The sequence below is a fragment of the Falco cherrug genome, chromosome 11 (genome assembly GCF_023634085.1).
Source record: "Falco cherrug isolate bFalChe1 chromosome 11, bFalChe1.pri, whole genome shotgun sequence".
Classification (NCBI taxonomy): Eukaryota; Metazoa; Chordata; class Aves; order Falconiformes; family Falconidae; genus Falco; species Falco cherrug.
In genome coordinates, this window is record NC_073707.1 from 22,034,770 (window position 1) to 22,056,681 (window position 21,912).

General features: G+C 49.0%; 1 protein-coding gene across 4 annotated transcripts; it reads left to right on the forward strand.

Moving 5' to 3' along the window:
• Positions 1-934: 934 nt before the first annotated feature.
• On the forward strand, positions 935-20,928 carry PCYT1A (phosphate cytidylyltransferase 1A, choline). 4 transcript variants are annotated; one of them, XR_008734471.1, is made up of 10 exons: positions 946-1,095; positions 7,978-8,118; positions 10,898-10,997; positions 12,515-12,631; positions 14,554-14,705; positions 15,529-15,607; positions 16,341-16,483; positions 17,554-17,742; positions 18,333-18,643; positions 18,952-20,928. XR_008734471.1 is itself a non-coding variant. In XM_055723733.1 (9 exons), exons 2-9 carry the CDS (start codon positions 8,002-8,004, stop codon positions 18,537-18,539), a joined length of 1,104 nt encoding a protein of 367 aa, XP_055579708.1. In that variant the 5' UTR covers positions 935-1,071; positions 7,978-8,001; the 3' UTR covers positions 18,540-20,928. The 4 variants fall into 4 exon arrangements, 3 of the variants coding, with proteins under 3 accessions (XP_055579708.1, XP_055579707.1, XP_014139138.1); XM_055723733.1 differs by having other exon boundaries at positions 935-1,071; positions 18,333-20,928; XM_055723732.1 differs by having other exon boundaries at positions 18,333-20,928.
• The last annotated feature ends 984 nt before the right edge of the window (positions 20,929-21,912 follow it).

The window sequence follows — 21,912 nt, forward strand, 5'->3', positions numbered from 1 at the left end:
GGAGCAAGCACAGCTGGACAGTTTCAATGGCACAAATGCCTTTTAGAGTGCCGAGGCTGGGTGAGGTGAATCATGAATCCTGCCCTCACCGACTGTTAGAGCAGAATGCACCGCTGTGATCTGCCCATGCACTGCTTGGAAAGCGGGGGAGTAAAAAATGATGATGCATCTTCTAGAACTGCACTTTCGGCTACGACACCGGAGGCAGCCCACTCCTGTTTCTCTGTTACGTTTGTTTGAAAGTGGCTTGCTCTCGTTTTCCTCTGATGGGAAATAGAAGGTGACTTCCCCCGGCTGCTTTGCCGCTACCTGCGGCTGTCACGCATTAAGGGAACTGCAGAGACGTCACGGCGCTATCAGGTTGGCGCGCAAGCCTGGGAGTGCAAGTTGTGGGGAACAGTGAAACCCCACACACAAATACATTTGCCAGGAGAAAGTATATGCCCTCAGACGTGTTTTGATGCTTTTATGAAGCTGTGGTGATTAAATAACGATTTGTTTCACCTTGCACTTGCTCCACATTGGAGAGTTTTAACAGCTGCTTCGCAAAGGTGTTGTACAAAGCAGGTGTGAGGCCGTGGCTGCTCAGCTCCGGCTGCCCTCACCGAGGCCTGGGGTGGGTAGGGGGAGCCGTGTCCTCCCCGGAGGGTGACCGAGCAGCTCCGCCACGGGCAGGGCGAGCCCGGCCCAGGGGAGCCGGGCCTGCTCGCCTCCCCCCTTCCATAAACCCCGGCATTCACGGCTGACGCCCGAAGGCCGCGGGGCAGGCTGTGGGCCGCACCAGCAACCCTCCCGGGCCCGTTCCCCCGCTGCCGGCCCTCGGGCCGAGCGCGGAGACCCGCGGCACGCGCGCCCCTGTGAGGCCGGCCCCGCCGCGGGGGGCGCCGTTGCGAGCCGGAACGGAGGTTGCGGGTGCGGTTTCCCGGGGCGCGGCTTCGCGGCGCTCGGCCGGTCCCTTCCTGCCGGCCCGGGCCGACGCGCAGCGGCTCCGCCCGCCGCCCCGTTGGCGTTGGCGGGAGCAGGGAGGGGCCGGGGGCGGCTCCGGCGGTGGGGCCGGGCCGGGCTGCGGAGGTGCGCGCTGCCGGCGGCTCGTTGGTAGGGGGGCGTCGGTGGGGAGCGTGGGGGCACCGGGGCCTGTCGCTGGGGCGTGTGGCGGGCCTGGGGGGAATGTCGCTGGGGGGACGCTGGAGGCTGTCGCCGGGGAAGCAGGGGTCGGGGCGCTCGCTGTGGGACCCGAGGGGTGCCCGCCGCAGGGGCTGGGGGCGGGCGGGCGGGCCGTGGTTGGAGGCGGACGGGGGCACCGCACACTGTCCCTGCGGGGTCTGTCGGGGTCCCGCCCCGCCACCTCCCCCGCAGGCACAGGCGTGGGCAGCCCCGCCTGGGTGCGGGGCAGGGGGGCACGGCGGTGCTGGCTGGGGGACACACCGGGCACTTGGCTTTGGGCGAGGGGGCAATGTCTGCTGGGGGGGAGGGCGTGGGGTGCTGCGTCCCCTTGGGGGGGTGCCGGGGAGAGGCAGGGGCTCGGGACTGGCGGTGGGGGGCAGAAGCGGCTGAGGGGAGGCAGCAGCAGATGCTGGGGGGAACTTTTGGAGTGCACCCCCAGGGCTGGGAGCGTGGCAGCTTGAGGGGGAACATCCCCTGGCGTAGGGGACGCAGCCAAGGCCAGGGGAGAGAGGAGAAGAGCAACGAGGTGCCCTGACTGTGGGGAAGGCAGGTGTGGCCCAGCCGCCGTGCAGGCACACGTCCTCTCCAACCTGCTTTTTGTGTCCACCAAAGTCCTGGCTGCCCTGATTAATGGTTTTGTAATTGGATTTAAAGTCTGCAGGAATCCTGAGAGCTGCCATGCTCCTTGGTAGCCCTTGCTGGCTGTGGAGGGAGGTGCAGGATGCTGCAGGTGGCCTTCCCTACTCTGTCCCCACCCTGTGCTGTTGCAGCACCGGGTCCCCAGCATGCAGTTGGCAAAGACTGGTGTGATCAGAAGCAGGTGCTGCTGGGTTTCCATCTACAGGACTCCTGGGCCTGAGGACGGCCGCTGTATTTGCTGTTGAAATTCAGATGAGAAATACCCATGCTTAATTTCCTGAAGGAATTGATTGTATGTACAGAATTATTCAAATTTGTGACTTGTAAGTTTCATGGTCCAAGATCTGGATTGTAATTGTCTTGAATTTACTGTGGAATGAGCCACAAACAATAACTGTTGGAGCAAGGATTTGGTATGGGTGTGTAAAGCTACTAAGGGAGGTTGCCTCCTGAAGGCTCAGAAGGCTCTGTTGTTATATGCTGAAAACACAACACGATGCAGCTTAACACAGAAGTCAGGATGAAGTGACCACCCATCCTTGCACTTTATTGTCCCTGGGCAGGCTCCAGATCTTCTCTGATACTCTGCATAAAGCCTACGCTTGCTGCTACACTAACCACAGCAGAGACTTCTTTGCATGCCAGGATGCTCACTCGGTGCCTCGGGATTATGGTATACCCAGAAGGGCTGTGAATTCATGGAGAAGGTCTTGCCAGCAGTTTCTCTGGGTTTGTGTGTTTCATAGCAGCACTCAGCCTGTGTAGGGGATGTCCCAGTAGGGGATGCAAGGCTTGGGAGTTTGTTTTAGCCAGTATAGCAAAGGTCTGGGTCTGGATGCTGTTGGACCAGTCTGTGGCACTGGCTGAACTGTCCCTTGTATACATTAATGTGGCTATTAATATGCCGCAGGATAGTTGCTTTTGCTCAGCCAGAGTAGCTGAAGCAGCCTATGTTTTAGGGGTAAGCAGGACTCTGCCTGCCAGATCCTGTAGTAAACTTTATAAGGGGCTCGTGGGCTTAGACCATCTAGATAGAGCAGGTGCTGATTGTGGGGAGAGCAGCGGTGCTGGTGAGAGTCGCAGTCTTCTCTAGAGGTAAGCAAGCTGGGTCGCAGCCATTAGCACTCCATTTCTAAGCAGATGCTCTCTGTCTGGAGATGGGGCCAGAGCTGGGCCTGGCAAGCCTGGGCTGGGAATGTTGCCTTGGATATTGGGCAAGATTTTTAAGCCCAGATTGAAGGGAGATCCTGATCTTTCCCAGTAATTAGGTACAGGTTAACCCTCATCTTGTCAACATGCTTTCATCAGTTTATCGAGGAGTCTGTGATGAGTCTCCTGTCATTAACCTCTTTGAGTCTTTCTGTCTGCAACAGATCTCTACAGGGATGCACACCAGTAAGGTTAATGGTAAACTGGGAGTTGGAGATCGTGGAGAACAGGAGAAGGATTGCCTTCTCCCCATGACTGAAGAGTGGGGTGTCATTTGGGTACTTCACAGCCTGGCAGGGGAATTATCTGAAGTGACAGGACTTCTTCCTTTTTCTTGAGCTTCTCACTTACGTGTTGTCGATGTGTCAAGGCAATTCTCTGCAGACAGCTGGCAGAGTGCAAAGTTTAGTAGTATTTGCCTGCAGATGAGTCAGCAAAAGAGAAATAGCTTGCTCTTGTGAAGTGGAATGATCTTGTAGGCAAAGCAGCATGTGACAGTCACATCTTACTGTGCCAATGCCTTCCAAGTTCAGAGATTGATAGAGGAGCCTGGGAGCGGGCAGTGGTGCCCGGGGAGCCTGGGAGCTGTAGGTGTTGGAGGGGCCTTGCTGGTTCAGCCTGCCAGTCTTGTGCTGATTCGGATCCTCGGTGGGAAATGCAGCAGTTTGGGCTGGAGCATTTACTGAGTTGTTGCAGTCAGCTCTTGTTTTGCACAGGCTTTGAGTTTAAGTAGCAGTATTTATTTTGCATGTAAGTCTGCAAGTGAGAAGCAGTGGAAGTGGCAGAAGAAATCGTTCTACTGCAAGTAGATTTGCAAGTAATGATCTTCAAGAAGTTCCTCGGGACATCAAAATACAAAGAATACAGATGGGCCAGGTCCTCATGCCATCAGAATGCTTAGGGTAGAGAAATATCTGGTCAGCTTCTCCAGTGTAGTGTGAGGCGGGTGGTTCTCTGACACCACCAAGGCTAAACAAAACATCAGTGCTGCCCATGAAGATGCAGACAGTGAGATAAGGCTTTGGCTAGCCGAGATTTGCCATGCCTGTTCTGACCTTTTCAGTGTGCCAGAGGTGTTAACTTTGGTGCTATGGTTAAATTCCAGCTCAGATGGTGGTGCAGTGTATTCACACTAAGGGAGAATTTTTAAATTCCTTCCTTGCCTGTATAAACTACCTATATTTTTTTTCCTTTGTGGTAATCAGTGCTTGTCCTTCTTCCCTCCCAGAAGTGGTTGCATTTCAGTGGGATTCAGTGATTCCTGGACAACTCTTCCAGTTGTCTGTGAACTGGAGAAAGTGAGAGAGCAACTCTTCTCCCATCTGGCAGTCTGCTCCTCACAGAGCTCATGCAGCACTCACTCTCTCACTGAGCTACCTGGTGGGTAGTGCAAGGTGCTTCTTTGATAACAGGGTATGCATCAAAGAAATAAGTTTCAGAAGCAGAGCCCTGAGTGTTTCGTGAAGTTGCGCAGAGACTGTGATTTGCCCATGGCTTTCCCAAATGGGGCACTTCTAACTTGGCTCCTTGCGAGCAGTTTCTCATGTTCAGCACAGACTCAGTAACACAGGAGGGTGATGGCCTTAAACAAAATAGAATGATGTTAATATTTTAGATTAGGGCTCTTCTGTTTACACCTGATTTTTTTTATCTTGGAGTTTTTTAGAATGAGCTTTTAGAGTTATCTTCTCTTTCCCTTTCCCCATCTGCTGCAACTGTTAATTAATTTTAGAACAGTGTTTTATGCATTTGGGGAAGCAAAGCTGTGTGCTCATGTGTTAAGCTCAGCTGCAGATGCTGGATCCCATTGTTAGTAAGTAATTGTTTGGGGTGCTATTTTAGTCACTTGGGTCAAAATTAAACATTCTAAGATTAGTAGTTCTAGCACAGTAAGGTATGGTTTGTTTTTAAAAACAATGTGTTCCCAGTTTTTAATGAATACAAGTTTGGTGCTGGGAGGACTTCCCAGAAATGCATTAGCCAAAGGACAGATGTTTTAAAGTTCTGAAGAGTGGTAAAATTACTGTTTAATTTCTGCATTAATTTGAGTAATTAGCAGAGCTGTGTCACTCATGAGGTACACAGCCCAGCTCTCTGGACACTGCAGAGACTCCTTCAGCAACATCTGGCCTGTAAGATCAGAGTAGATGGAGCATATTTATGCCATCCTTGAAGCACATTTCTGCCTTGGTACGTCAGGTGGAGCTGCTGCTGCTGCAGGGTGGCTGGTGCTGTCTGACCACTGCTGCTTATTTAGTGCAAAGCAAATCCATTTGCTTAAGCTATTGCTTGCCATCATTTGACTACGTATACCCTGAGAAGTGAAAGAGTGAGTTAGGGTGGAGGAAGGCGGATGGTTGGGTGTGGAATGGGTTGGAAGAAGCTGTGGAGATTTCTCCTGGGCTTGGACAGTGCTGGTGTACATCAGCATAAAGCACGATGTTGCGCTGTGCTGTATCATGCGGTTCTTTGGCTGGCCATAAGCATCTGCAAGATGCTGTTGATAATTCAGCAGAGAATGTACTTGTGTGCAGAGAAGTCTGGTTGCTCTGATGGGCCAAGCTAACATGGAAGGAGCTTCACCTGTTTGTGCGTGGAGGCTGTTATGTCCGTACTTCAACACCAAAGCCTCTGCCAATACTTTTAAATGTTTTGCTGGGAGGTGGTTCGGATCAACTGTGTTCAGCAAATTAACAGACCTTTTCAGTCTCTCCAAAGGAAAGAAAAGTAAGTGGTCAAAGACCAACAGGTGGCTTGAAGCAAAGTGAAGTTACTTTGACCAAATAACAAGAAAATCTGTTGTTGTTTCCCCCCACTGCCTCTATGAATGCTGGGGTTATTTGAACCAGAGACAGAGGTCTGTTGCTTTCTGTGAACTGGATGGTTTCTGCTAGGACCATGGGGGTGACGTAAATAACTGATATGGAGTGTGCTTACAAGATGGCACTTTGCAAAACTTAAGAATTATTTCACAGAGGCACTCTGCTCTGGAGGCTGCTGCATTTATAGCACAGATCTTGCCTGGAAGTTAAATGTTTGTGTTTGAAGACTTGGAGCTCAGGGTTGCAAACTCTATTTGCCCAAGATTGCTCTTGCACACTCATGTCTGTTGTTAGGAAATAGTAAATTGATTACTGGAATGTAGGAAACTTGGCAATCTTGACTTGCAGGCCTTACGGAGTGAGTGCTGGATGGCTCATGCATTGCTGAAATGTCCTTGTGGCTGCTCTTCCCTGTCACTTTTGTCTTCTCAATATTTTGTTGGCTCCCCACTCACCTAAGATTCTCTTCTCCTGTTCTTGGTGCATTGTGTTAGGTCTAGCAGAGCAGGCTGGGATATGTGCATGTAGCCCAAAACCAGTTCAACGCTGTTTGAACCTAACGCTGTTTGTAAGGTACCAGCTTGTTGATGCTAGGTGGGGAGAATGGTATGTTTGCCTGTTATTAAACTGCATTTGACTCCTTACTTTGGAACATTCCTTAATCTGGAGGAATTTGTGCTTGAGTAAGTCTGATCACTAAATCTGCTTCTTAACAGCTCTCTTTCACAAAGCCCACCCTTCTTGATTGCTGAACAGCAGAGCTTTGCCCAGTGGCCCTCACTGAGGATGGACCCAGCTTGTTCCAAGCAGGAACACTCAGCAGAGACCCTCTGACAAGGAGAGGGATGGTGTTCAGAGGGACGTCTGCCCTTTCTCATACCTCATACTTGCCCCACCTAATGTGTTCCAACACACCCACTACCTGTGGGTGGGGAGACATTGTAAATTCCACATAGCTCTTATTATTAGGGGGTTGAGGCACACATGTAAGCATCGTTCCTGGGCGGAGGGGTCATGCTGCTCTCAGAAATGGCAGGTCAGAAGTACCATTTGCTGCACTGGAGAGCTGCACACTTCAAGTGAGCAACAGAGATAATGCTGCTCTTAAATTATAAACTTTGCAAATCTAGCACGTTTCTAACTCCTGCAGCAGCTGAAAAGGGGATGTTTGCTGCCATGCCTTTCTATAAACCCCTAGCTTTGCTTCAGTTGTGTGAGGTGCTGGGCTTCCTAATGCTCCAGGGCCTGTTTAGGAAGATACAATGACTCCAGCTCAAAAGCACAGACCACTTATTTCCAGATAGCCAGCACAATTTCTGCCCAAACTGGTGGCCGGTCTGTCTGTTCATTGCAGAAGCAGTTCAGCTGAGCCACCGCTAATTACAGCCTGGTACATAAAGTGCCAGAAGTAAGTGTGCCCTAATGTGGTGTCAGCAACTGCTTCAACATCGCCTGAGTCACCACTGCAGTGGAGACAGGGAATGAGAGGGGAGCATGGTGGCAGCCATCCCAAGGTGAGCTGTCCCCACTGGGGAGCTGCAGCTTGGGTGTACCCAAACAACAAAGCAAAGAGCAAGCCAGCTGGTTATTTTAAGTTATGACCATGGGTTGCATGCCTTCCCTTACCCTGGTCCTTCTGCTTAAACCTGCTGCTTCCTCACATCAGGATTCTACAGGGATGCAGCACACCCTCCAGCTGTCTATAGGGGGAAGGAGGGGCACAGAAGGCTAGAAGGGTGTTTACATTCATCAAAATGAGAGCTGGGGGAGGGGTGAACGTGGACTGGGCATGCCTTAATCCTTAGGTTGCTTTTCAGATGCTAAAATGGCATAATTAGCCTTGTAGTAATGATTTATAATTTGCATTGCAACTGTTGTGCGAGTTTCTCCAGACGGCTGACTGCTGCACGCTTCTCTCTGCAGAACAGCTCTGAGTTGCATTAAATAGTTCAGTATTCCCACCAGGCACCGTTTGTCAAGCCTTGGCAGCTGATGCCAAATACAACTGGCTAAGCCCCTTGTTAGGTGGCTGTGTCTTTGTGCTGACCTTCTGTACACTGTGCCTGCTGTTGACTGATTCTGCTTTGGAGGAGCTGAGAAATATCACTTCTTCTTCACCCCCACCCCCTTAATTTTGTTCCAGTTCTTACTGGACGTGCTTGGTAAGATGGAGCCGCCAACCTCCTCCAGATTGAATTCCCGAAAAAGAAGAAAAGATGGATCTGGCCCCAATGGGGCGACAGAGCTGGATGGAATCCCTCCAAAAATGTCCCGGCGTTCACTCGTAAGTAAGCAGAGATAGGAGCTTTAGGTGAGATCAGGACATTGAACCATAACAGCAGAAAGAGAAATGTGATGGGTTTTCTGTGGACACAGAAAACAAGGGCGGGGGGAAGAAGTGAATGACAGTAGCTATCCTTCTTGCAAAGCCAGCTTGAAATCTTCCTTTGTTCATACTAATACTTACAGCGTGGGCTTAAATTAGGTCTGAGGCAAGCGTCACTAAGCTACTTCTGTGGTGTCTTGCTTGTTTGTAGTCACTTAAGCTGAACCTGAACAGGCATGCATATAGATATCCGTGGAGGAGTAAGCATTCATCTCTCACAGGTGGGTTTTCTTAAGTGACCCAGCAGGATAGAGAGATACTCCAAACAAGCATCTAACAACTCGCACACCTTGCGGAAGGCAATCCTGCTCAAGTCAGGGGAACTGCAGGAGGGTCTGAAGCCTGTAAGCACCTGCAGAAGCAATCTATCGAATCCACACTCTGAAACACCGGGAAAATGACTGTTTGTTTGATTCTCTTGGTCTGGCAGGAGACTGCATTTATGTTGCTGGTACTTTGGGAGTGTTCAGAAAAAAACCCAACCAACCAAAACGATTTCTCCTAAATCAACCTTGGGATGGCTTTAACAAGCTAAAGCCAGTGGAGTCTCTTCTAAAGGGTGTCTGTGCCAGTTAATGGTAGTGGGAAGGGCTGACTTTAACTTGTCCTTGCAACAGTATTGCGATGATGGGCTTTTTACAGCTCTTCTCTGCCCTGTTCCTGGGGCTGTCCTGCCTATCACGTGCACTAGTTGCTCTCTCCTTATCTCTGTCAAAAGCCAACTACCAGCCACGTCATACGGAGGTCATAGTCCTTGGCAAAATACGGTGATGTGTTGTAGCTTTCCTCTTTGATAACTATGTTTTGCTCTTCAGGAGTACTTCAGTCCTGTCCCAGAGCATTTGACAGATGGTAGTGAAGTAAGATCAGCACCAGCAGTGACAATTGGGGAGGCAAGTGCTGGGAATGGAGGCCTGAGCTGTTGGCATGACTTATCCCACAGAGTCTTTATATCCTTGACTATTGGCAAAACCCACTCTGTCCCTTTTTAAGACCCCACCATGTATTTCAGTAAGGAAAGAGAAGTATGCAGGTTATTCTGTGGGAATCACTTGCTGTTCAAGTTGGTGTCTGTCCTGTATTAGGAATAAAACACCTATGAACAGCACAAGGCAAGTAATATCTAGCCACTTTCTAAACTTCCTGGCTTTTCTTCCCCACAGGGTTAATGCAGACCTCCTGATGAAAGATTTCTATTTTTCTTCCTTTTGTGAAAGATGTGGTTATTATAGCAAGAGTAATAATGTTGCCAGTGACGTTACCTTGAAGGCTTTACCACTCCCAGCTAAACAGCTGGCTGGCAGAGTGTTCCCCTGAAGCAGTGGGGCTCAGCAGCAGGTTGTGGTAAGGAGTCTGCTAATGCATGAGCCTGTTGTATTGTTTACATCAGGTTGAGTCCTGACCCTTGTAGCCACTGCAGAGGAAGAGCAAGACTCTGGCAGGAGCTTTTGAGAATGTTTTTCTGTGATAATTTTGGTAGAGTATTTTTATGCTTTTATTCCTAGCTTCATATCAGGTATGTGCCAACTGAACTGAAAAGAAACAGCTTTTATTCACGAGTGCCAGATATAATGGCAGTGATGAAAGGAGAGACCTGCAGGCTTTACTAACAGTTAAGGATCCTGGTAGAGGAGGTGGTGTGTGAAACACAGGTACTAGAGCCTCAGAAAGTTAATTTTCAGCGGTATCAGTTTGCTTGAATGGTCAGTGATTGCTGTCCTACGCACTTCGCCTTGAGCACTCTAATAAGGATTGACATTAGCAATAATAGCAGTGGTCTTTCTGGTTGCGGTGGTGCTGGGGACCATGGCAAGGTGCCGCAATGGAGCAGGAAGCCAGAGAGGAAATTACTGATTAGCTTTTTGCAGCTTGAAGGTATTATTGTAATGATATGCAAGCTTGTTTATTAGTCTTCTGTCTCAGGAAAGAGACATCCATTGCTGCCCCACACCTGGCTAGAAGGAAATTGAGCTGTTTGTTCTGTTATGGGAAAGGCAAATGTTTTGTTTCCATTCAGAGGAGACCAGAAACAATACCTGGACTTCAGCTGCTGATTAAACATACTGCTGTGGTCAAGCTAGCAGATAGAGGGCTTTTCCTGCAGCAGTTGGAGATATTCTGCCACAGACTGAGGTCAGTCTCTCACTACGTATAGCTCAGAAATGGGTGATGATGCACACGTTCCCTAGGAATTAGTGCTGCTGTTGATATTGCTCTTCTGCTCATTCCTATACTCAAATCAAGGAGCTGCTACAATTTGTACATCACGGCACAAGCACTGAGGCACAGCACAGTGATGGTCTTGCCTGGGTGGGCATAGCTGGAGCTGCAACAGTGAAGTTTCATGAAGCTTGGCTTGTGCTGCTGTGAACTGCTGTTTGCCAGAAGTCTGGTTTTATTAGCTGCAGATCTGAGCCACCAGTTTTTTTGTTTGGGTCCAGTATGACTACCATCCTCTTAACTCTACTTTTCTCTCTCTCTTCCTCTCTAAATTCAGGCTAATCACCCTGCAGGGCTGTTTTGAGGTTTAAGACTAATTAGTCTTTTAGTACCTGTGTTTGAATTGTGCAGAGACACAATGAGTCACTCAATGACTAGGACACTGCAGTGGCAGTGCTGCTGCTATGTACTGCACTCACCTTTGCATTCTCACAGCTAACCTTCTCTGACTGTTTAGGGACTGAGGGAACCGGCTCCTTTTTCAGATGAAGTGGAAATCGATTACAGCAAGCCGTACATCCGAGTAACATATGAAGAAGCAATGAGAGGGACCCCTTGTAAGTAAAAAAACAGACTGGAAGGGGATCGTATAAATGTTGGATTTGGAGTTGGGGTGTGTGATTGTGACAACCCTGAGACCGAACCAACCTTGTGTGTCAAAGCAGGTTTGCAGCCAGTGACTTAGTTAATGCTTTGGTGATTAACTAACTGTTCCCATGTGAACTGGGCCTGCCAGTACAACTGAAGTTTGAGCCTCTGTGTGTGAGCAGCCATACATATCTTCACCAGTAAGACTGTATGAAACAAATAAATGCTTGTATTTTAGCTCTTCCTGTGCCACTGACAACTATAGAGTAGTATCTGAAAATGACTGTACTTTCATAAAGGCAGGCCTGCCAGGACCAGCCCTCTTCTGGCATACACAAAGCTCCTGCAGTCTCAGGTCTGCAAAAGGTAGATTTGCTAAAAAGTGATTGTAAGAGGCTGTCCTCAAACTGACTCCTCTGCTTAGCTTGAACTTAACAACCCGGCCTTTGCATCAACTCATTCTGTTGCTGTCTCCCAGGCTGTGTCTCTAGCTACCTTCAGGTCCCTGCCCAGACCCATGGGTTTCAGCTCTCCTGCTAGGTATTCTCTCTGCCCTTTCTTCCATGCAGGTTTGGTGTGCCTTTGCTCACACCACTCCTCTGAGCCTGTCTGCCTAAATCGGGCCAGAGAGCAGCAGGCCATTCTCAGGTGCATCAGATACCAAGAATGTGTGGCACTCTGTTACTAGCAGCAAGAGGACTGCGGTCCTGTGTGGTTCCAGAAGTCAGGGAGCCTCCTACCAGTACGTGGCAGTGCTAGACTGTCACTTTACCTCTGTGCTGACCTCAAAGAGCTGAGCTACAATTTTCCTTGGCAAAGGTGGCCTAAGGAAAGTTTTGTTCTTCCTTATTTATCTATGGATTTAGCTGATGATGCAAGCAATTCAGCAGAATTTTATCTGCTTTTCTTTGATTGGTTTGGCTGGGTTTTTTGATAGAGCTGTACAATTCATGGGTCTAGGGGAGCTGGTGTTGGTGATGGGGAGTCAGAACAGTCTGGTCCCTCAGCCAGACTGATAGCTGTGGCAGCGGGCTGCAGAGGATGATGCTGAAAAGATCTTGAGATGCCATCGTGGCTGACGGGGAAATCAGGCACCTATGAAACATTTGGGCCAATTCCCCTCTGGTAGCTCTCTGCTTTGCAGAAAGTATGCGCTTCATTTGGATTTCCATAGGAAGGAAATGTTCAGGGTTTGCTTTCCCGTTGGTCTCCCTTTACCTTGTTTCAGTGGGTATTTGGTAGGCTTTGAGTCTGTCTTTGAACATGGTTGTATTTCAGCTCTGTGCCTAGCTGCGTTTGTTTCCGTGTGGGAAGGCAGAGAACCAGCCAGTTCTCTTCACAAATCTTGCCTGGCTGCAGCTCTGCATTCTGCCAATTTTCTGCAACGCCCCCATGAGTTTCAGAACATCCCCAAATGTAGGCATGAGCAGCAGCTGCTTCTCCAGGAAGGCATCTTCACAAATGTCTCTCTGTCCTTTTGGCACAGTGGATCGCCCCGTCAGAGTTTATGCTGATGGAATATTTGATTTGTTTCACTCTGGACATGCCCGGGCCTTGATGCAAGCGAAGAACCTCTTCCCAAACACATACCTCATTGTTGGAGGTAAGGAGTGACCTTGTTGACTTTGGCTGTCATAGGAGTACAGTTTGCCTCCGTCCGTGGTTGTGCATACGGATGGCATAGCAGGGTTTTTGTCTTTATGGCCTCAGTTGTCCCAAATGTTGTTGGAGTTGTCTTGCAATATGTTGAGAGTTGGGTATGTACCAAACGAGTGCTTAAGGAAAAGGTTTTTGATCACGCTGTTCTAATTTGAGCTCTCTGTTTTGTGATGCATACCAGTGATTTGCACGTCCAAGTATCAAAATATAGTAGAGACAACTGAGCATCTGCCTCTTGAATGAGACAGTTAAAGAATGAGCAACAGTACCTGTATCACCCTGCAAGTCACTCCTGCCTCAGCTCCCTGCTGTGAATTGCTTATGGCTAATCCCAAACGGGTCCTGCTAAGGAGCATGGAGATCACGGTGGTTCCTTGGGCATGTGCCTGGCCACGTGGAAGTCAGCAAGACCCCATTTCTCCAAATAAAGTTCCCCATTTTGTCTGTTAGGTTCCAGAGTCTTTAGGTGATGCCAGGAATATCCTGCTGACTTCCAGAGGGGATCTAGCAGAGGTGTTGCAGCCAGGCCTCCTTCAAGAATGTAACAGGAAAAAAGAAATCCTTTCTTCTGGCTGCTGTAATATGCTGGCCTCTGTCCAGGCAGCGCCTCTGTGCCCGTACCTTCACCACCTTAAAGGCATGTCAGGCTGTGCATGTTGTTTGTCAGGCGGTGACTTCTGGTCAGGCTGCATGATGATGTTAACTTTATCAGAGATGCGAATACCTTTAACTGGTTTTCTCAACTACCGTTGGCTTCGTGAAGCAAAATGGAACTCTGACCGTACAACAGAGCAATTGTAACATCTTTATGTGGTTTGTTTCCTTATTACAGTTTTACTTGCTCCTGAGGGCATTTTTGTGGTGGTACTTCTGCAGGGGTTTTTGTGTGTGCTACAGTAGTGTCTGGAAGGGGAAGGGAGAGAGGAAAGCTGAAATAGTTGCTCCGGCATACAAAATGCACTGAGCTTAGAAATCTCGCAGGCAGAAAGACATCCCAATATACATAAATGCTGTACATCAAACAGGAAAATAATTTCAGGTCAGACTGTTAACATGTTAATGTAGCAAAGTGTGTGACCACGCTCTCTGCCTCTGGGAGAGTGGTGAGGAGGTGGAGGGCAATGAACGGCTCCCCTTGCACCAGGAACTGAGACAAGAGGCCGCAGCCCAAGTAAACAATTAGCTCCAAGCTGGAAGCAATTTCACCCGCTTTTTATCATCTATTTGTCTGGAACATAAATATATCCACTACCAGTCTGACTGGTAAGGCCTCATTTACTTTTGAGTCTGATAAACAAATAAAACTCCCTCCTTCTCAATGTCTTACATTGCAGATTACAGAGAGTTGTTAATTTACTTTCTCATAGAATGTAATAATTAAGCTAACTTTATTTGCTGTGAACTCATACTTTGTTTTAATACAACTTCCCAAGAGCTAGATTGTGGTATGATGTTCTATGAAATCAGAAGCTTGGACAGTTTTTTTTCATGGGCTTCAGTTTCCAAGCTTGAGACATCCGTAAGTTTAAAAGCAGATTTCTGTCTAATAGAGGAGAGTTGTCTTCTGTACTGACTGGGTTATTTGGTAAGTATTGTAGGTGTTAGAGACCTTCCAGGCTTGGGGTGCAGGTCCCCAGCTTGGGCAGAAATTCCCCCAACAGCCTGCCTGGAATTGCTCAGGAATTTAGTGCCCTGCACTGCTCCATTTCTGATGCTTTGTGGGTGAAAGAGCTGGGTTTGAAAGTGCCAACACCAGTCTCCATCAGCAGCTGGCACTGCCTGCTTTAGCCTGGGTGTGTGCAAGGTCCTTTTACTGTAAAGCATTGCTCTTACCTCAGGCTCACTCTTCCCTGCCTGTTTCTTCAGTCTGCAGTGATGAGCTAACCCATAACTTCAAGGGCTTCACGGTAATGAATGAAAATGAACGGTATGATGCTGTGCAGCACTGTCGCTATGTGGATGAAGTGGTGAGAAATGCGCCGTGGACGCTCACTCCTGAGTTCCTGGCAGAGCACAGGGTAATTTGTGACATCTGATCTGTTATGCATTTTGATCAGCCTCTGTCTGTGCTTGTTGTTTACAGCAAGAATTCATCCATGGGGGTGCCCTCTGCCTGAGCAACCTGTTTCTGTTGAAACTCCTTAAATGTAAAATGAACCGGGTTATGGGAATGAAGTGGGTTTCTTGGGAGACTAGAAGCATTTGCTGAGCTGGCAAGTAGAGTTAAAATAAAGTAGAGATTGTGACATGGTGAAAAAGCCTGAGAGGGCTCTTGTCGTTCCATGAGAAGTTGATGCTGGTTACAGATGGTGTGAAATGCAGTAGGGAGTGGATAACATGGGTTGGAAGGAATTTCTGGAGCGTCTGGTCCAACTCCCTGCTTACAGCAGAAGCAGCTTGGATCTAAATCAGCTTCCCTGCAGCAGGAGACCAGGCAAGCTTTCTTGAGAGTTTTATCTTACCAACTTTTATCAGTTGGTAAAATAAAGTGAAAGGAATCTCTGACATCTGTTGAACTGCTTTGGGAGGTGAAAGAGTCTCCAAGGGAGTTTGCTTAGGTCACTCTTGTTGCCATTAACATGCCATTTCTCTGTGGAGCTTAAAATAGCTGCGTCCTTAGTCCCAGCCTTTCCTCTCAGATGTGTGCTTACAATTGGTATGCAATTGCCAGTGAGAACCCGGGAAGGCTCTGTGTTGCTTTTTAACAGAGGAAAGTGTCTTACTGTTCTCTGTTGCACCCCTGTGTGGAGGTGTTGAGCGAAAAGTTAGCCTCCTTTGACAGAAAGGAGACCTGCATATTCAAGATAAAATGTTCACTCACATGGCTTTCTTAATTTTCAGATCGACTTTGTTGCACATGATGACATCCCCTATTCTTCTGCTGGCAGCGATGATGTTTATAAGCATATAAAAGAAGCAGGTGAGTCTGGGTGAGGTTCTCCAGGGCTTCCTGTCAAAGATCTGCTGTGTCCCTGTATGGCAGGATTATGCTTAGGGAAGCAGCAGTGCCCCTCTGGGAACAAGATCTGCCCAGGAGGCTCTGAGGGCAGGAAGAAGCCCAGCTTTGGGCCCTATTTCCTAAGGCTAGGACTGTTCCAGGTCGCAGGCCACACTGCTCAACATTAAGCCAACTTCCAGTCTTAATTATTGTGATTGAATTAACAGCCACCTTTTGAAAAAATACTACGGTTTGGCTTACAGATTCTCACAAATGGAGAATCTCATGAACTTAGCAAAGTGGCTGCTCTAGCTGTTTGCTGTAAAATTCAGTGGGGGTGCAGCTGATTTTAATCTATCCAAACCCAGTTGTCAGACCTTCTTATATCTCCACCAGCAGGACCCCTTGTCCTCTCCTTGTCACCACACTGTTCTATGTGCCGTGGATTATAGTCAATAGTGTTTAAACCAGCTGAAGTGAAGAGCTTTTCATTATTAAAAGACAGGGTGTTTTGACAAGCTTTAGTCTTAGGTCTTCCTCATAGTCCCAGAGAGGAGGACCCTGGTATTGTACATTCAGCGATAAAGACGTGGCGTGTGAGGACAGTTAGGTAAATGAGCTCTTGACAGGAGAGGTTGTTTCCTAATAGAGGTGGCAGCAGCTTTGTGCAGTGTGTCTTGCTACAGCTGTCCTGGGTCCTGTTCCCCAAATTTAGGCATGTTTGCACCAACTCAGAGGACTGAGGGAATCTCAACATCAGATATCATCACCCGGATCGTGCGGGACTATGATGTTTATGCCAGACGGAACCTGCAGCGGGGCTACACAGCTAAAGAGCTCAATGTCAGCTTCATAAACGTGAGTTGAAGTGTGTCTCACCACAAGCTGTGTGAAGCAGAATCTTACACGTAGTGTGGAGATGTAGAATCTTGCCTAGTGGTAGCACAGCCTGCCATATGCCAGTAAAAGACCACTCCGCAGAGCTAAGCAGTTGTACTAAACCAGTGCCCTTGGAGCAGTAATTACAGTTCTTCCGCCTCTAAAACTGAACTGCCTCTGGGACACACCCAGAGGAACTGGATTCTGCTAATACTGATCCATTGTCAGAAATGCCTTGGTGACATTTTACCTGTTGAAAGAGCTGGAGACAGGGTGTGTGGCAAAACGTGTGTTTCCTTGAATTGAATGGGTTGTTCTTGGCAGCAGCTGCTGTGTCTCACGTCTCTCCTCTTCCCTCAGCCACCTTCTTAAGGTAGAGTCATTTGTTAGGATAAAATATGATCCTGTTCTCACTGTACTGTTCCCTTCCTGGAGCTGCAGGAGCAGCAGTGCTTGGGTAGGAGAGTAGGACATGCTCTGATCCTGTGCTGAGCAGCTCTAGCCCACAAGCAGAATACATGACAGAAGGCACTTCTGATGTTGGAAGTAAAGCAGTAAACATTTCCTTTTTAATCACTCAGATACTATGCCTGTTTTTTAAAATACAATCAAATACAAAAATTAAACAGGAGAGGTAATGGCTGCTTGGCCTCTCTTTGGCATGTAACTCTGCCTCTGTTTAAAAACACCCAGCAAAAAGATTTGTGCTGTTGTGATATGCAGAGAGACCTACAGCAGGTCACTCAAATCTAATCTGTATATTTTGTAAACATTTCCCTCTTCCATGCACTCCTATTAGATAATGCTTATCCCTGGGTTTAGTCTTGCTTTGTGTACTGTGCCAGTAAGAGATGCCACAAAGCGTCTCACAGCCCCACTATGTTTGCAATTTAGTCTAAGGAAGAAGTGTCACTGAAGTGAAGGAGAAGTGTCACAAGACTAATGGAGATACTGAGCCTTAAGCAGCAGTTCAGTGTAACAACACAGAGCAGAGGTGGTCACCACTCAGATCTGGTGAGCTGTATTCTGATCCACCGCTTACTGTACAGGAGAAGAAATATCACCTCCAGGAGCGTGTGGATAAGGTGAAAAAGAGGGTGAAGGATGTAGAGGAGAAGTCAAAGGAATTTGTCCAGAAAGTGGAGGAGAAGAGTATTGATCTCATTCAGAAGTGGGAGGAGAAGTCCCGGGAGTTCATCGGCAATTTCCTGGAGATGTTTGGCCCAGAAGGCGCATTGGTAAGGAGCCTCTGTGGGGAGAGGGGAAAGGGGATTTTGGAGAGTTCGGCAGTCGTTGTAGGGCTTCTGGAGCGCACGGTCTGTAGAGCAAAAGTTTACAGCTTGGTGCAGTGCTTGATGTGCTGCCAGTCTCCAGACAAGTTGTCCCAGGCTTGGGCAGCCTGTTTACAGGGAGCCCTCACCCTTGCCAGCTGGAAAATGCTTATAGTTGTGATGTGAAAAGCTCCCATGTCCCACAATCTGGCCTGTAAACTCCAGCTGGTGTCTTGCAGGCCAGTGAGCGGCCAGGAGACTGGCAGTCACTTTGTCACTGGCCTGGGATGAGTCTGAAGCTACTTGTTTTTGCCAGGCTGTCCTGTGCTGCTGGGTAAATATCACAGGCACTTCATGTTAGAAGTGCTTGAAAATGGGTGGTGATTACACTGTGTGCAATTTCCAAAGCCTAGGGCAGATGCTCGGGCTTTTTCTGCTCTTACATGGCATGAAGCATTGAAGGGACCAACAACTCAAAATGCTGCACAAGCTGTAAGTAGTGTCCGTTTCCATCGCTGTTTGAGCCATGCTAACTGTCTTCCTGCTTCCATCGCTAGAAACACATGCTGAAGGAGGGCAAGGGCCGGATGCTGCAGGCCATCAGCCCAAAGCAGAGCCCCAGCAGTAGCCCCACACATGACCGCTCCCCGTCTCCCTCCTTCCGCTGGCCCTTTTCAACCAAGACTCCTCCTTCCTCACCGGCCAACCGCTCCAGGAATGAGTCTGCAGTCACCTATGACATCAGCGAGGATGAAGAGGATTAAGCTGCCAGCCAGGATTTGCTGCGAACCGCTAATCGCCAAATCCTAAGACCGAACCCACTGGGGAACTCTAAATGAGCGAGAGAGCCATAGGAACAGGGCTGACGGTGAGCACAGGGCCTTGGAGGCACCCGTTGCTCTTAGCAAGGGCTGCTGCCTGGAAGCACATTAAAACCTCCTCTCCCTTCTCCTCCCTAAATCCCCTTTTTATGTTTATGTTCTAGCGGTTTCCAGGGGGAAGATGGTTTTTATATTTTAAGAAAATGCTCTTTTAAAGCGCAAAGAATAGCACTCAAGCGTGGCTTTTGTTTTGGTTTCTTTTCCCTTGTTAAACCTCCAGGCAAGAGGGAGAGTGGGAAGACCCATCTGTCTCTTCTTTCCTTCAGCTCCTCTGTCTTATTCCCCCCACCCCCAGGCAGTATCCGTGCCGCTGCCAAACGAAAGACCCCTCGGTTCCTCAACCAGCGTGACCTCGAGAGCACGCAAGAAGCGGTGGTGTAAAGAGGCTTCTAGGAAACAGAGACATCTCTGCTGCGCTGAAGCAGATAGGAATCTATCCAGCACTGCTCACGTGCCTCTTAGCTGAGCTTCCCAGTGTGTCACAGTGAGGACGTGCTTGGTAGGGGGCTGCCAGCTTAGCACGCAGGAGTTACACCTTGGAAGAGCTCACAGTACCATAGAGTCGCACACCGCTTAATCGTGCGGCATTCACAGCTCCAAATTGTATGGGGCCTGCAGGGGAAGGGCCTTTCCAGCTAATCTTAACAGGACTGCTAAACCTTGAGCTAAAATTCAGCCCTCAGCTGCTGTTGGAGAGAAGAGAATGAATCTTTGCTTCAGGTCACTTGCTCTCTGTTTTGCATTTCCTTGCGTGTGTGAGAGCCCAGGTAGGAAACAAATGTGTGTACTCCTTGGAGAATATCCTTGTCCCAGTCTCCGGTGTGTAATGAGTTTTACTGTCTGTCCAAATTGCCCCCCAGCGCTGCTCTGTGCATGTTTGTCTGTGTTTCAGTTGCTGTGCTCTAAGGGCTGGAGCAGTCCTTTGCACTGGTGCCATGAAGTCGCTGCTGTAAGGACAAAACGTGATTTCATACAGCCAGTTTGCTGTCTGTGTCGGTGTGTGCAGCTGGACAGATAAAGGGCACGTTTTACCCCAGTGAAGGGTCCTGGTCCCGTGTGACCCGGCTTGCGCAATAAATGCACAAATTAGCGCCCACTTACTCCGCTCCTTGAGGCAGGCCAGAAAGCATCTGAGAGCGCTGCAGCTTTTTAAGATTTTAAACATGTAAACTGCTCGTTTGAAACCGTGGTCCAAGTTGTGCCTGCTTTCGTGTCTGTAACAAACACTGAGCTTTGTGGCCTGTGGCTCCCCGCAGGCAGTCGCCCTCCCCGTGCCGCATGCCGGTGCGCAGAGCAGGCTGGTGCACTCTGTCCCAGCGGCCAGCACTGGTGGGACTGGACTTGCTGCCTCGTAGCTGTGAAGCTCCCGCTTGCTTTTCTGTTCAGGTTTGCCTGCGATACGCGTTGTCTCCTGGTGGAGCTACTGAGCTGAGTTGCCTGTATCCTCCTGCGATGGCGGGAGCAGAGGACCGCAGGGAGCCCTGTCAGCAATGCTGCAGGAGGTCTTCAGAGCAGGATGCAGGGCGCGGGGAGCAGCAGGTCCAAGGAGGCAAATCGCCAAGTGCTGCCACAGGCTCTGCACAGTGTGATGCTTGCAGGGGACGCAGTGGCCCTGTGGTAGGGGCAGGCTGTGCTTCCTCCCAGCTTATATCTTGCTGGTCCTTTGTCATGCTGCCCAAAAGGCTTGACAGAGACTCCGTGCTTCTGTTGAGGCTAGAGCCTGCCTGTATGGGAAAGGGTATTCGGGGGGTGCCTCATCTGCCACTTGGACCTCTCAGCAGGAGCGTGCACGGCTCTGGGAGCATGGCTGGCTACTACAGATTTTAAGCCATTTTAATGGTCACTTTGTACAAGCCGGTTGTTAATCCCCTGGTTTATAAGTGGTAGAGCACAGCACTTACTTTATATCACCCACATTCTCTCTTCCCTCATCTTCCCCACCTTCCTTCCTCACCCTTCCCCTCAGTATGGGTGTTGTGTTGCTTTCCTGAGCCAGATCATGAAGGCCAGGCTGCTTTAGAGCCTTACTACTGTTTTAAACACAAGTTATGCAACGGTGTTCAGTAAATTTGGATAACAATGATGTTTTGGACGGTGGTTTGTTCTACAGAGACCTTAATGTATCTCTTGGTCACTCTGCAAAACCTGGGGTGCTTGGTAAGCAGCCAGCCATGGTTTTACATGTAGCTTGGAATAACAGAGCTGTTTCTTGTAACCAGTAATTACTGCTTCCTCCTTGCACTTAAATTAAATCGGACACTCAAATTCCAAACTAGTCTTTTTCTTTTTTTTTTTTTTTTTTTTTTTTTTCCCTGCCCCTTTGGTTTTTTGTTTCCTTCTGGATGGCTGGACCAGCCTCATCTCCAGCACTGCCCTGTCCTATCGGGAATAGGACAGAGCTTGATCTCTGGACAGAATATATGAGCCTGGTTCTCCAGGAACATCTTGTTTCCTGCAGATATACCCAGTGCTGCTGCTTCAAGGCTGTCCTGCACACCTCTAACTCATCCCACGCTCTTCAAAAGAAGCATCCGGAAGAGACATGCTTGAATTAAGCATGAAGAGGTAGAGTGGAAAAATAAAACTTCATTAGCATGTGTTGAAGAATGTGTGGAGTTTGGTGCTGCTGAATCTAGAGGCATCAGCTCCTGTGGGACAGCCCTGCTTCAGTTCCTAGGATCTGGGGGGTCAGGCTGGTGCCACTAGCAGCCAGCCCCTGCGAGAGGATTTGCTGATGACAACAGCAGCAGCAGGGCAAAGCTGAAAGGTGCCAAGGGTGCTGGCAGAAGCAAGACGTGAAGAGTGTGGCACTTTAACAACGTATTGCTTGGAGTTGTAGGAGAAGGTTTTTTAACTGCTTGAGAAAATTATGGCACACACCTGCATTTACATGATTTTATGCATTGTATAGAGGGTTGGGACTTCATTGTGCAGTCCAGTTCTTATATCCAGAGGCAGGTGCTGGAGCAGAGAATATGCTTGGCATTAGTGGTGACTTTGGTGGGACTGGCCTTGTGTCTTGCCACCTGGCCTCAGGGTGACTTGCTGCCAAGGGCTCCCTGATGTAAACATGTGGGTTTCCTACCTGCCGCAGGCAAGGAGCTGGGTCTGGCTGTCTGTCAGGGTGGGGATGAGTCCCATATTTGCTGCTTGCCTGGGTGTTGCTTCTTGGCAAAACCGTGAGATTGCTGGGTCCCAGCACTTCTGCTGGTGCCTAGAAAGCCATGTTGGTAGTGTCCATGTGCTGTGGTCAGGA

Excerpts from the sequence above, each read along its gene's own strand:
- PCYT1A (XM_055723733.1), top strand. The coding sequence starts at position 8,002 with ATGGAGCCGCCAACCTCCTCCAGATTGAATTCCCGAAAAAGAAGAAAA. Across the intron at positions 15,608-16,340 it reads TAAGCATATAAAAGAAGCAG|GCATGTTTGCACCAACTCAG; the intron begins GTGAGTCTGGGT and ends CCCCAAATTTAG. Across the intron at positions 16,484-17,553 it reads TCAATGTCAGCTTCATAAAC|GAGAAGAAATATCACCTCCA; the intron begins GTGAGTTGAAGT and ends CTTACTGTACAG.